Source organism: Lepisma saccharinum, chromosome 29 (genome assembly GCF_977018435.1).
Source record: "Lepisma saccharinum chromosome 29, izLepSacc3.1, whole genome shotgun sequence".
NCBI classification, from domain to species: Eukaryota; Metazoa; Arthropoda; class Insecta; order Zygentoma; family Lepismatidae; genus Lepisma; species Lepisma saccharinum.
In genome coordinates this window covers 39,414,975-39,431,175 of record NC_139257.1, presented here as the reverse complement: position 1 = coordinate 39,431,175, position 16,201 = coordinate 39,414,975, and the positions used below count along the sequence as shown (strand labels likewise).

At 36.9% G+C, this 16,201-nt stretch overlaps 1 protein-coding gene across 19 annotated transcripts in view; it reads left to right on the top strand.

Annotated features, from left to right (window-relative positions):
* The window catches only part of trol (terribly reduced optic lobes), a 1,072,318-nt gene that overhangs the window by 990,676 nt on the left and 65,441 nt on the right, over nt 1–16,201 (top strand). For all 19 annotated transcript variants that reach the window (XM_083114888.1, XM_083114893.1, XM_083114886.1 and 16 more), the window contains one exon: nt 9,065–9,162. In XM_083114888.1, coding sequence (XP_082971014.1) covers nt 9,065–9,162 — 98 coding nt within the window. The remainder of the gene's footprint in view (nt 1–9,064; nt 9,163–16,201) is intronic.

The following is a 16,201-nucleotide window of genomic DNA, read 5'->3' as shown; positions in this document are numbered from 1 at the left end:
CACACCACCTTGAATCTTCTGCCTTTCAGATATGCAGAGAACTTTTCTATTCCAAATATTATCGCCAGACACTCTAGCTCATTTATCGTATATGCTCTTTCAAAATTCTTCAAGCTTCTGCTAGCATATTGTATCACATTATCCTCATTGGATTCGTTCTTCTGAAATAAGTATGCTCCCAATCCAATGTTTGATGCATCGGTACCTAAAAAGAACATTTTCCCAAAATCAGGTTGGCTTATGGCGGGCGCTTGTATAAGGTCTTGCTTAAGTCTTTGGAAAGCCTCCTCTTCGTCTCCTTCCCATTTCCATTTTATATGTTTTCTGAGAAGTTCATATAATGGTTTGGCTTTGCTTGCGAAATTGTGTATAAATTTTGATCGCCAATTACATACTCCCAGGAATCTTTGGAGTTGTTTCCTTGTGTTTGGCCTTGGGAACTTGCTTATAGCGTCATTTTTGTCTGGACACATCTTTATTTCACCTCCAGATACTACATGACCTAGGAAACGTATTTCCTTCCTTGCAAAAGAGCATTTTTCCAATTTGACAGTCAATCCTGCTTCCGCCAATTTACTTAATACCCAATCTATTTTTTCTATATGTATCTCCCAATCTTTCGTATGTATACACATATCATCCACATATATAGCAAGCCATTCTCTTGTTTCTATACTAAATATTCTATTTAGAGCCGTCATAAAAGCTGATACTGAAGAATTTAGACCATATGGAAGCCTTCTAAATTGAAATAACCTTGACCCATATCGAAATGTTGTATATTTTCTAGACTCTTCTTCTATTTCTACCTGAAAGTATCCCAAAGTCATATCAAATGATGTGAAGCATATGCTGCCTGAAAAAGTGTGTAGTAATTCATTTATTCTTTCTACTTGATTTCTGGGAAGTAGCACGTGTTTATTTAGCTCCCTTAAATCCAGTACGGGCCTCACACCTCCGTCCGGTTTGTCTACCACGTGCATTGGGCTTACATGTACGCTATTGGAGTTCTCTATTATCCCCCAAGTTAACCATTTCTTCAATTCCTTTTCTACAGCTTCTCTCTTTGCAAAGGGTATAGGATATTGCTTTGACACTATTGGACTCGCTGTGTCTACCTCAATCCTATAGGTGTACACATCCGTCACTCCTGGGCGTTGGCTAAATATTCCCCTATGTCTCAGCAAAATATATCTTAAATTTTCTTTTTCCTTTTCCGAGATCCAATGACACTCATCCACTTTGGCTTGTATTTCTTCTTTCGATGCCTTGTATTTATGATCCTCTATTTCGACCTCTTTTTCATATTCACCTTTTACATTTTCATTTTCAATTATATCATCGTAGTCTTTCTTCTTATACACTGCATCATGTTTCTGATATACAAGACTTTGCTTCCTAATGCCTATTTCGCTCTCGGAACCTTTTATTTCATCCTCCATAGGGATATCTACTTTCATGTTCTCCATTGATTCTAGATTTAGCCGTTTTTCTTTTATGTGTATGTGCCCCTTGTAGTTTTCTAAGAAAGGTACTCCTAGGATTATATCACACCTCAAACCCTTTATCACCAGAAATTTTACTTCGAAATTTGCTCCTCTTATGCTCATCATTATGCGTACCGTGCCCTGAATTTTGTAGTCTTCATTTCCCGCAGCCATAACTAATCTGACTTTGTCTTTTTCAGAAGCGTCTAATTTTGCTTGTGGGTATTTCTCTTTAATTCTCTGCCAAAATTTATAGCTCATTACTTCGACTACACTCCCACAATCGATCAAGCATTTAACCTTAATTTCTATTATTTCTGCTTCCACATACAATGATCTTCCAGGTTTTAGATTTTCAAAACTCGGCTCTCCAATTAAAAATAACTTCAGAATTCCTTCTTCATTTATCGTATGTTCTCCCTTCATATATTCATCATTTTCCTTTGCTCTCACACCTGGGAGTTGCTGCGAGAGCTCTACAAGTTTAGCCTCTCGACCGATTCCACATTCCTCGATTCCTCATTTAACTGCTGCCATCCAGCATTTCCTACTTCGTTCTGCACCTGGCTTCTGACTAATTCCACTGCTTCTCTTCGCTCTTCATTTATCTCAGGATTTCCCCTCTCGTTCCTGTCGTTGTAATTGTTTCCTCTAGGTTGCCTTTCTTCTATCTCCATCCCTCTTTCTGAGTTTCTTCGATTCACATTTTGCCAATAATCATTTCTTCCTCTATATCCGCGGTTTCCTCTCCACGGTCCTGTATTCCTTCTATCATAATTTCTTTGCTCTTCCTGAACATTATTTCGCCTTCTGCCGTTTCCGTTATCTTCTAAGAATCCTCTTCCTCTGCCTCTATATGCATTTCTGACTTCTATGTTCCTAATCCCGAATTCTTGTTTCCGGAATTTCTGCTCTGGACGTTGTTCCTCTTCAGGATGATGCCTCTTAGGATAATATCTACCTTCCTTTTCCTTATCCCATGACCTTTGAGTCTTCTTCAGCATGTCATCTGTTCTGAGGTAGTCTATCAAGTCTTCCACCTTTCTTATTTTTACTACAGCCACCGCTCTTTGTGTCCATATTGGTAGCGTTTGTATCACTTGTCTAACCAACTCTTCCTCGTTCCATTTTTCATTCAAATTTCGGAAGCTCCTTAACGTTTCCCATGTGTGTGCTTCCAAACTCTCAACCTTGGACCAATCTATATATTTTCTTTTCAATGTCTCCAATTGCCTTTCCTTAATTTCCTCACTACAATAATATTCCAAAAATCTTTTACTAAACTCTTCGAATGTTCCAAACTTGTGCTGATTTAACTGATACCAGCCTGCCGCAGACTTTTCAAAACATCCTTCGATTAAGTCTAGTATCATATTTCTTGGTATCCTCAATAGCTTCACGTTAGTTGTTAGTTCCTTCAGGAATTTTCGTGGACACTTGTCAGATATATTTCCATTAAACTTGGGCAAGTGCTGTAATTCATTAGGTTTAGGGATCCTTGTCTTATATCTTTCCTCTTCCATATTACTTCCGTTTACTTTGTCCAACCATCTTCCATTATCGCTCCCTTCTTCACTACTTTTCCATTTCCTTTTCTTCCTCTGATGATTCCTTTTATGCTTTATTTCCTCCTCTGTATTCGATGCGTCGCTACTACTTTCCTTTTTTATTCTTTTCTTTTCGTACTCTCCTTTTCCATCATTTCCTTCTCTATTGAAACCTATTGGCTTATCTTGTATTCTCATATCCTCTATTTTAGAAATTATTTCTCTCCATTGTACTTTACTCTCTTTCTTTCCTTTGTCGATCTTACTTTCGAGGGTTTGTATTTTCTTATTACTCTCCTCTAATTCTTCCCTAACTTCTTGTCTTTCTCTAATTATCATTTCTTTGAATTTCAAAGTTTCTTTTACTATTGTTTCTTCTGTCACAATTTTCGTTTCTTCTACTCTGTTTTCTACTTCCTCTATTTTGGAGATGTTAATATCTATCTGCTTCTTATTTGCCAAAATTTTGTTTTCTAATCTTGTACTCCTCTGCTGGCATTCTTCATTCACTCTTGAAGCTTCCTTTTCGATCTTTCTATTGGTTTCTTCGTGTCTTTCATCTGACATCCTTATTATTTCTTCTATCTTTCTCTCAAATGCTTTCCTGTTTTCTTCGCATACTTCTGCCATCTCTTCTATTTTCTCTTCCAAACTTTCTTTAACGTCTTTGCTGTTTTCTTCTATTTTTCGATTATTTTCTTCCATTTTCTCTTCCAACCTTCTGCTGTTGTGATCTTGACTTTCTTTTATTTCCATCATCATTTTCATCAACATCTCCATCATGTTTTGTTCTTCTTTCTTTCTTTCTTTTTCCTTTAACTTTGCTTTCCTGCATTCCTTGCATTCGTATCCTTCTCCCCTTTCACATATCTTCTCATATTTTTCTTTCCGGATTCCTTCACATAACCAGTGTTTCATTTCTTCACATACCTTACACTGTATTATCTCTTCCTTATTTCCTTCTTCGCCACAACATATATATTTTCCTTCTTCCATTTTTGCTTTACTTATCTTTCCAAATTCTTATTCTTCGCGTTATTTCAACCTCTGGTCTGTATCGAGCCCCACACGTTGGTCGCCATTAATCAATGCCACGTTCCTCGCGTGAGCATCTGCCAGCTTAGCACAGGGTAGAGACAATGAGATACCTCTGGGCACAGACCAAGGTTATTAACGCTAAGAATATATGAAAAGAAACAACAGATTTAACCCACTACGGAGGGTACAATTCGTACTATATTCTTGAATAATTATATACAAATATTAATATCTTTGTAAATCCTTTTATACAATATTATTCTTCTATTGTAACTAATCTTCTTTGAGCTTCTTCTTCTTGTAATCAATATGGCCTCTTCTTCTTATGGTATCTTCTTCTTATGACCTCTTAATTAATATGGCATCTTCTTCTTATAATTAATATGGCATCATCTTCTTATAATTAATTTGGCATCTTCTTCTTATAATGATTAAAGTGCCTTCTTCCTGCAATTAATAAGGCTTCTTCTTCTTATAATCGCTAAGGCTTCTTCTTCTTGTAATCAATAATATTTCTTCTTATAATTACTAATGCTGCTACTTCATATTGTTTATTTTCTCTTATTTGGGCTTCTTTGTCGATCTTATAGAATTGACAGAAATCGATCTCCCAGACAAACAAAGAGAAAGGGGTTAGTTAAAGATCGCCGCCTGGCCGGCGCTACCTTAACTTGGAGCTACAGTGTATGCGCTTCCAAATGTGCTTGGGTGCTGCCGTGAAATGGCGCTACACCTAAGGGAAAACAACCCAAAAGCCACACGAAACTCTCAGTTCGTGGGAACTGTAATGGACACAAAATCGAAATTACAACTCGACTTCATTACTTTTGTATATTAATCACTTATGCCATTACTGAATGATAATTCCCCTTTTCTCCTTATTTCTATCCTGTTATTATGTTAAATTTATTTATTTATTTCCTCATAATTAGTATTAATATATACAATCACTATTTAATCATATCTGCTCTTTCCATTGTCTCTATTTACAATCGTATAAGTTCTCCTGGGTGGTGACATCTCTTGCCCACTTTCTAAACTGCTTTATGCATCACCTCATATACCCGTTGTTCCTTTTGCATGCTGCCATCTATGATCCTTTATTTCAAAGAACAACAATGCAGTTTGTGTACGTGACACTAGTACACCCAATTGTCAACCTCACTTCCGCATAGTACACCCTATTGTCCACCTCACTTCCACATAGTAAACCCTGGACTGCTTTTTGCAGACTAACAAGGCTCTGGCAACTGGCCCTACGACCAGTATAATTCTGTGCATTGTCCTTGTGTGTGCTTAGTGTCCCTTTACAGCCTCAGCTTTTAACCTAAGTCAGAATGTTTTAAAATTTTGATTATACGACACTACAGTTATGTTATTTGTTATGGTAAGGGGCTGGACTCCGTATAACGTGATGGGTTCAAAATAACCTAAGAATTTTACTGGGTATAAAAAGGGGGGGACAAGCATGGCCCGGAAGAACAAAAAGGGGTATATCTGATATAATGTGAATGCGGGAATGAATATGTTGGTCATATGGGGAGAAACATGCGCACTAGATGGGATGAACATGATAAAATATATTAAGGAAGGGCTACCTAAAACACGCCTATCCTAACATCTTATAATGAGCGGACATAGGATTATAAAAAGGGAAGTAATTAGGAAAGAGGAGAATTAAATTAAACGGGAACGTTTATGAAGCTGCATTTATATGCACCGGAAAAAGGATTAAGCTTAATAGAGATGACAGTAATCTGGATGAAGGGTGGCTCGCTTTTCTTAAAAAGTGGGATAAAGCGGTAAATACTGACACTAAAATGGGTTTCCATGTCACTCCCGAGGTTGTGAGAGACGTCGAAGGAGAGAGGGAATGGGGACATATACAATCATAGAGGGGAACGCTGGAGGGGAAATTTCACCTTCAATGCAGAATAGGAGTGCTCACAGACCATGTGTTCTACCCAACACTGACTGAAGTCACTAGGGACTGTAATAGATCGTTGATTTTCATTTGTTTTAGTGTGTGGTTTTTGTTTTTAACGTAGGGAATTTTTAACCAGTGAAGATTTTCATCGGGATTTCTTACGCCGTCACCGTAAGTTTTTTACCTTTTCTATCCTCAACCTGAGTCCTCAAGTTACAATTTGACAACGCGGTACCAATTTTTCATTTTATTTACGTGATGAAGGAAGTAGTACAGACTTCTGAAACGTCGTTCTAAACCATTCCTAGTCACTCACATAAGTTATTTATCTATTTTTATCAATAACCTAAGTGCTGACACACCCAAAAGTTTAAATTAGAATTCAAAAATTCAAAGAAAGTGGGGAGCTGTAACTCCAAACCCCTATTATGACTTCATGGCATGGTGCAAAGCACAAGGTAGCACTTTACTTTTCTTACCTTTACAAGTTTGCAATCGGTTAATGAACAAGAAGATCGTTTGTAGCCCTCTTTATTTAATGTATGTCATGAGATGATCGTAATAGATTTTGCCTTATAAAATTTCCATTGAAACTATATTTTAGCAATCTACCAGTTTTGCTTTAAAATTTTCATAATTTCATGTGAGAGAATTAATTTATCGCACATACGAGGTGGTATCAAAAAGTTTCGAGACTAGCTCTGTTTACAAGAAAGTACTTTATTTATCTATGTTTACACACGATCACCTTCAAAATAGTAACATTGTACACCAATACAGTGCTCCCAGCATTTCTGCCACTGCTGGAATGCATCCTGGAAGTCTTCTTTTCGAAGCGTGTCAAGCATCTTCTGCGATTCGCGCTGTATCTCTGCAATGGTGTCAAAACGGCGACCTTTGAGCTGTATCTTCAGCTTCGGGAAGATGGCGAAGTCTGCAGAAGCCAAATCTGGCAAGTAGGGTGGGTGCGGAAGTGCGATCATCTTGTTTCTGGTGAGAAACACACATGTGAGGAGAGCACGGTGACAGGGTGCATTGTCGTTGTGGATCAGCCAGTTTTTCGCGTGCCACAGATCCGGTCGCTTTCGCCGAATGTCCTCCCTCAGACACCTTAATACCTGGCAGTAGAACTCGCTATTGACGCTCTGGCCCCTGGGGATGAATTTTTGATGCACAATGCCGCAAATGTTGAGCTGTGGACCTGCCTCGCCTTTTTCGGTCATGGAGATGATGGGCTCTTCCACTGTGAAGACTCATTTCAGCATCGCCATACACTTGCCGAATCATGTCAAGCGTCTCTGTGGTGGATTTGCCCAGTTTCACACAGAAGTTCACATTTGCTCGTTGTTCTAATTTGCTGTCCATGATGAAATTGCAGATGTGGTAACGCACGTGGTCAGAAGAGCACCAGCGGCACAGCTCACGTGTTGGCGTGTTACAGAACTAGTCTCGAAACTTTTTGATACCACCTCCCACATTTCTCCCCACACTGTCGTTGCAAAAATACGAAAAAGCATGCAGTTTGCATAATTTTCAGGATATTTTGTCCCTGCAGAATTGTATAGTTTCTTTTTTTTTTCTTTGCGGCTCTAAGAGATAGTTAACTTTGGAAAATTATCAACTGATATCAGTATTTAAATTCTAGCTAATTGCTTTCTGAGACCAAAACCACTGGTATGAGTATCAGCTCAATTAATCTTTCCCAAACTAAATATTTACAAAATATGTTAGATGGGGCAATATAGTTGTTAACAGCAATGTGGAGAAAGGAGGACCAATGGAAAATGTTTTGAGATATTTGTTTATATAAATGTGATCTGCAAGAGAATTGGATGTGGTTGAGTGGACAGTAAAGCATGTAGTTTATTTTGTTATTAATTAGTTTGTACTGACAATAGAAACTTCCAAATTCTGTGGTGTTATTGTCACAGATACTGTCGAAACGGACAGCATAAAATCACTGAAATGCTCTCATTACAAGGAAGTAATGTCCAGCAAGCTTCTCCTCCTGATTCACTGACTGTGAAGGAGAACTGGCCTGAATATTTGTGCAGTTGAAAACAAAAAAATGAATTGTATTTATTTGTACAATTCAAACAAAAATGAATTGTATATGCAAAGTGAAAGTGCTGCTTTCTCAGTTTTTATACTTAAAACTTTGTTCTCCCCTGTACAATTAACACATGACATGTACATTGGAACCTCAATTTCACATTATTTGTCATCATACATCCAACCTTCATGGTTTCAATAATGCAACATATAAAATGTTCAAGATTGTAAATTTTCATTCACTTGAAGTTTTTCATTGTGGTCTCAACTGGAAATTTTGACCATTGGATCCAATAGGAAATATTTCCATCTAGGACATATTGCAGCAAACATTGTTCTTCCACTATAGTAGTGGAATTTTATTTATTAATTTGAAATTATCCTGCATTTCCAATTTGTTTCAGTTGAGATTAAAATTGAACCCAATTCATTTTGATACGTTTATTAAGCATCCAATTGAATCCAATTCATTCCAATTGTAACCAGTTCAAAGTAATATCCATTTCCAGTTGGGGTTTCCTGAAAACTGTAAAATTGAGGCTCGACTGTATGTTTATGTAAGGTAATGCCATCTTATTAGTAATAGTTTCAAAGTTAAAATACAGGGTGTTCAAAAAGTTATGCAACCTTATGGGAAAACATTTCTTATTACATTTTTTACATTAAGTGCTGGAAGTGACTGCCGTAGAGTTAGGTTTCCTGCAAGGAGTTGTGTGTGTTGCCTAACTCTATGTGTAGCCCATGGCTGCTGAGTTATTCAGCACCTATAACGAAACAAGAACAATTTCCAATGGCAATATTTGTAGCTGTGTTGGTAACATCTCACAGGTAACATTGAAAAGATTCATGAGATTTCCCATAAGGTTGCGTCACTTTTTGAACATGCTGTATATACTTATACTTTTGCTTATGAGTGCATCTACATGTGTGTGTATATTATTATCCAATATGTCCATATTGGCACAGGTTTTTTAACCATTCTTTAACTGAATTACTTTTTTTTTCTAATTCAGGATATTGAATGTTAGACCAGACAATGGAGGTGTGTACAGATGCCATGTTCTATCAGGCAACCAAACATATGAAGAGGACTATGTACTTGCTATTCAAGGTATGAAGTGATATTTATGTATTGTACCGAAATGCAGAATTGTGTTAGGCAACTTTCGAACAGAAGTGACAAGCAACACATGACAGGTGACACATGATAACCAACAAGTGAAATGTGTCATTTGGAAATGAAAACCAACAAGTGAAATGTGTCATTTGGAAATGAACCTCCAGAAGTACAAGGGTTGTTTAAGATTGATAGAGATTTTTATTTGTAGGGAAAAAATGAAAAATCCTACAAGCACCAAACTATGCGAGTATTTGAAAAGAATCCCCCTGAGCATCCATGCACTGCCGAAGTTGACTGCTGTCAACACTGCAGGACATCATTTGTCAGGGCTTCATCGGTCTTCAATTTCTTCCCTCTCATATGCTTTTTAAGCAGCTCAAACAAATCTGATAATCACTGAAGGCTAGGTCCAGAGTCTAAGAACATGAAGCAAAATCATTTCAGAGATTTGTCTTGTTGCTGTCAAATGGACCGTGTAGGGCCATGTCATGGTGAAGATTTGACATTTGAAGGCAACATCCCTGGTCTTTTCTTGCGAATGGCATTACATATGTCCCTTCATCAATGTGCAGGAATACTGCGCATTAATACCCTTTCTCCAAAAAATCCACATAAGGAACACCTGCACATCCTAGTCGAACAAATGCGGTTCATTCATCACAACTAGCGTTGTTTGCCAAAGTGTTGACATTATTCGTACACTCTTGCCCGTGACATCATTTCTTCCCCATACTGTGCTTGCAATCTTCTCAGCTGTCTTCAGGTTCTCCCTCACAAGGAATTTGATCATACACCACCTGTTCCACAACTACACACACTACTGTGGATACACCGACTACACCGGAGCATCCTCTGGCAGTTTTATTGTTCTCCAGCTATTTACCGCTTATTTATTCACAAATGTCTCTGTGAATGTTGAACGACCCTTGTAAATGGAACCTTTCATACTGGAGTCACATGTCAAGCTATACTTGAGACTGGTCATTGGTGCGTCATTTGAACTGGGTTATTTTGTCAGTAGTGTGCATGTCATTTTGGTCTGAAATTATTACAAAAATAAATGTTTCATTTGTCAGTACACTATAGCACTTTTAGAATTGCTAACAAGACGGGCAATTTTTTTTCTATTTTTTTGCACATATAAGGATCATATCTCAATGTACAATGTATCACATTTCCATGTGCACCTTCGATAACTTCAGTGACTGGTTGTCAAAGTGAGTTTCAAAGGTTTAAGTATATTCATATTTTTCATTGTTTTATGTACATATTTATATTCCAACCATTCTTTGATGTCTGTATATTTGTTTTCTTTTGTGTCCATTAATATTTTGGGTTGAACTCACTATATATCTTCATTGTTTGTTACTAATGCAAAGTAAAATAAATGTGCAAATATATTCTGGGTGGTTTCTGCATGCTTTCTTTAAAAATACATTGTTAGTCTAAAAGAAATAGACAGTTTAAACGCTTTATAAATTGAAATTTGTTTCTTACATCAGAAAGCATTTAGTACTGTTGTATAGCCGGACCCTGTGGCTGAGTGGTTAGCACATCGCGCTGCGATGCCAAGGGTCCCGGGTTTGATTCCCGCTCGGGCATGGTTGTTTGTGAATGTCCATTCATCAATTTCATCACTCATCCTAATCTTCGCAAATTAGCCAAGAGGTACAAAACGCGAAGTAAAATAAAATAAAATAAATCAATCAAAAAAGTACTGTTGTATAGAGAAAGTCTTCAAGTTTACGACCTCCGATTTTCGTTTGTCTTCAACATAAGCATCACGTGAGCACCCTTGACGTAAGTCGAGCAGTACGGTCGCTAGTCAGGTGGAGATGGCTTTCTGCATGTGATTGAATTTGCAAACACAAATTCTGTTACTATCGTGCAGCATCGTTTTGGAACACTGTATGGTATGGAAAAGTCGCGTTTGGGGAGAATTGGACTATCGCATTCATATCTGTCGTGTTACAAAAAGGGTCTCGCATAGAACACTTGTAACTTACCAATGTAAACTTCAGATCGTACTCTTCAAACCATGCAAGTATTGCAGCGCTATTATTGAAACACTTCTTTCTGTAAAACTTTGAAAGTGTCTTATTTCTTTTAGGCTAACGCTGTATATCCAGACTATCTGTACAGGTAATAACCAATCTGATCACAATTTGATTTAAAAATATAACCAAAGAACATTAAAATTATATTTTTTATATATAAATCTTAAGACATTGGGAATAATTCAAATTATATGAAAGGATAAAATAATTTTGCTGCTGGGAAGTATTATCAGTTTGTGTAAGAGCATTATTTGCATAGGTATTTGTCTTGATGAAATTCCCTATCAAGTGTCTTAACATTGAAATGAAAATTAAAATATTGTACTTTTTAAAAACATATTATTATTAATTGAATCTGCAACAAGCAATGCACTTTTCACAAAAATTGTACTTCATAGACACCAAAAATTTCCTTTTAAAATGCAACCTTGAAATTTTGAATTATACCTGGTGACATGGTACGTACATGTTAAATTTCGACACCTTTGAACAGCTTGTATGAAGTAAATACACAGCTATCACCAAAAGAAAAAATAAGAAGTGGAAGTTGCCTTGCACTTTAACAAAACAGAACTGAAATTATAATTTTCAAAAATCCTTGATAACACGTACCATTCCATGCACAAAAGGAAAAAAAAATACCCATTTGATCAAGTTTGCAATATATAATTAAATAATTTCGAAATTTGCAGTTGAGAGCTCTATTCTGAAATATTTTAAATGTAACTTTAAAACAATTTTATTTATTTTCGATTAGCAGATATAACTTGTTTTGCAAAGAAATCCTATGATTACAATTTTCTTGGCATGCCTCTTTTTATGCACTCATACAGTGTTCTACCTTATTTACTATGCATTCATCTCGCCCACTTTTCAATTTTTCACCTTTCAATTGTTTTCTTGCATGCCCTGTTTGGCACTTCACCTCTCTGGTAAGTATTTTTGTTTACCATGCAAATAACTCCATTAATTTCTTGATGCATGTATTCTGTGCAAAATAATGGTATATAATTCAGAATGTTCAAGAATTTTAAAAGAAAAAAACCGTCAAAGTATTGTACTAAAATTTAGAACAGAATGACCAATATCTACCGGGTGTCCGAGAAGTCTTTGTATGAAAACAAAAATTAACTGTATCCGCTATATGCAACATAGACATGAAAAAATGGTACCAAAATGTTCGGAAACTATTCAAGTTTTATTGGCAATAGGAAAGAAATCAATAAATCTCCACGTGAGCACCCTTGGTAGCATGGAGTACATCTAGTCGAAATTCAACTTTTCGCCATGCATTAGCCAACGTCAAAGGAGGGATTGATGTGATGACTTGGGTTATCCGTTGTTGCAGAGTTGCAAGATCGGATGCAGGAGTTCTGTAGACATTGTCTTTCACATAACTCCATAGAAAAAATCTAAAGGGGTTATGTCTGGAGATCGTTCAGGCCACGCCGTCGGTCCATCTCGACCAATCCATTTTCCAGGAAATGTCTGTTCAAGGTAGGAACGAACCTCCAGACTCCAATGTGGCGGTGCACCATCTTGTTGAAAGATAACATCTGGGTGGTATTCTAGCAATTGAGGAACAGCAAACAATTGCAACATGTCGAGATACACTCCAGATGTTACGGTGTCCTCACAGAAAAAGAATGGTTCGATTATTCTGTCATGCAGCAGCACGCACCAAACGTTCACCTTCGGGTTGACTTCCTCACCTGATGAGGGGGCTCTTTACCCCAGATACGCACGATGTTTGAAACTGTCTCTGCACTGTTTTTTGTGACCTGCTCTCGTGAAACCACAGGACACACTCAGCCTTTTTCTGATTTGTGTACATTTCCGGTTTGCTGGACACTGGCACTGCTACACTACTGCAACGGTACAGAAGTCTGAAACAAAAAAAACTTGAATAGTTTCCGAACATTTTGGTACTATTTTTTCATGTCTATGTTGCATATAGCGGATACAGTTAATTTTTGTTTTCATACAAACACTTCTCGGACACCCGGTAGTACATAATAAAAATATTAAATGCAAAGGTGCATGTAGACATTAGCATACTAACAGATCAAAGCTCAAGTTGAATCATGCATTTATGTTTGAATCTGCTCTTGTGTTGTTATATGTATGAGAGTGTTCAGTATGCAATTATAAAAGACAGAGAATTGTTACAAAGTTTTTATAATGAGAATGCCATACAACAAAGTACACTTGCCAGGCCGAGCTCTTGTCGTTGCAATCGGCCACCTAGTTCTTTGTCACAAGTATAAGTTTTCATTTACGATTCAAACATGCAAGAAGAGGCTCAAAAATTTAAGTAGACTGCCATCTGTAGTAACTGACAACTTGGTGAATAGGGTTCACAAAAAAGTTCATGAGGACTGGCTTTTCACATTTTCTGATATCTCCTTTATATGAAATTTTTGACAATATAAATTAAGCAACAAAATGACTTTTTTCTGAATCCAAAAACCAGTATTATATGGATCCAATATAAAATTGCAAATGTTTTATGAATAACATGAATACTTAATTAACCTCAGTAATTAATGTCCGTGCCTGTGCAGTCTAAGGCGTCATGCTTTGGGATCAGGCTACGGGACATACACAGGTTCGAATCTCCTGGGGAAAGCGTAACAATTTTTCTCCTGAGATTTCGACTTGTGTATGGAACCAATGGCCACTCACCAACGTGGGGAAATTGAAGACCCTGGTGCAAGAACCAGACAGCTCCACTTTTTGGTCAACATTTTTTTTTTTTTTTCTGTAATCTATCATGAAACAAATGCTCTACCTGCTGGTGCAAGAAGCAGACAGCTCCACAGATTTGTTGCATAGTATGAATGGAAAAGGAGTTGTCTGGCGTGTTTCTGCCGGCGCATCATCGCAGACAGCTCCTGGAGCTGTCTGGTTCTTGCAGCGGATATAGTTCAGTGTTCGGCCACTCGGCGGCGTGCAGCAGTTGCTATTGAGACCGCACACTTCAACATGTATGTTACTGTTGCTTCTGGCTATTGCACGTGAATACCCTTTACTTCTTCGACATTTCGTTCTTTTATTCAGTTTTTCGTGTCTCCTGAAAACTTTTATAATTTGGATCTGTCTGGTTCTTGCAAGGGGGAACTATGAATGAGTAGTGTAAGCCAGTCATGTAAACCTACAACATCGACTTGGGGTTTGTCATTCTGACCACACATCACCTCATAACTGATTGGCCAGCAGGCAGTAGGCTGTTGTTGCATGAGTTAATTAACATTGTAACTAGGTAGCCTTTGAAAAAAACTGCATACTTAGACTTCTCATTTACAAAACTGGAACATGCAAATTATATGTTTATATTAAAAAGTAATAACAAAATGGCAGAATTTTTGCACAAAATGACCTGCTATTTGGGACATTCCATGAAATCGATCATTGAGGAGATGCTTTTCAGGATTAATTCTTTATTTTATTTTTAGATGGTCATAGGAAATACGAACCTTAGGGGTCCCTGATTCGAATCCCAACCTGAGCAGGGGTGTTCTCTGTGATTTTCCCTTTATCAATTTCATCATATCATCACTCATCATTGTCTTCGCAATGAACCGAAAGTGTCAGAAAAGTGAAGTAAAATAACCACTCATGAAATGGGAACCTATGCAAAATTGCAGATCTATAGTGTCATATTTACAAAATTATAGGGATGCCAAGTGTACAATTGGAGTAATATGTTGACCATATTGGTAATTTTAACATGCAGCATTTCACTAACAAGGGTAGGGTGCTTACACACATGAAACAGATGATGTTATAAATACCTTGAAGAACTCTTTTACATGAGAGTTCCTCCTACGTGTGTGAGGAGAATTGTTTCTAAACTGCTGTAAACAATATGTTGACAGTCATTTTCTAAAATAAATAAAGTAAAAAAAAAAATAGACCTCCTACCCCCACACCCCCTATATGCCTTCATGGCGTGGTGCTGTGCACAGGGGAGCACTTTACTTTTTTTTTTTACGTTTTCTAAAAAGTATGTGCTGTGTATATACACCATTACTTACTAAGTGTACAAAATTTTAAGATAGAATTAAATCAAGGGTTACATTAGATTCTTGAAAGCGAAAATTCTCATGCACAGAAATTTTCATAATATAAAGAAAATGATAAGATAATACTGAATATGTGCCACTGTCTCAAGGAACACACAATATTTACGCTTTTATAAGCTGCACTTTTTTCTCCCCAAAATGTATGAAGAAATGGGATTTGCCTTTATTTTAAATAACTCTGTCATACTTAATTTTTAAAAAGTGTATTTTTTTATTAAAAATACATATCGTATAAAACTGATGTCTTTATTTTGTATTAACAACACAACACCACTTACTGTTCAGCATTTATTTAAACATAATGCACAACTTGCAACTTAAATTTTGAGATGTAACTAATTTATACTTGACCCATGTTTCTTTGATCAGTAACCAGTTAACTCGTGTAATGATGAAGAAAGTTAAAAATACCACCTTGAACCCTTTTGTTTCACTAGGTCACATTATCCTGCAAATTTGCAACATTGCCATTTGTTTCAGCAGCTGGAGCATGGTGCTGATCACATCACCTCCAAAATGGCTGAGATTAAAAATATGGGGACCCTACCCCCCACATGTACCTTCATGGGGAGCTCTACCTTTATTACCATTTGCTTCGGTGTGTGTGTTTCTGATTTAATTGAGTGAAATTCAAAGATATCATTTTTTTTTAAATCATGCTTTTTCAAAAAATGTTCACTTTATACACGTTTGCATTTATTCAATACATTTACCTGTTCTGCATCTGCTTCAGTGGTATTTAGTTTGTTAGACTTTTTTCAAAGGAGAATTCACAGCTTTGTTTTTTTTTAAAACTGAAACTGTTTTTTGTGCTTTCCCAAGTAACCACAATTGTTGGGCCAACATCAGTTTTGACATGCGAAATGTTCTTTTTACGTTGGTTGGCAA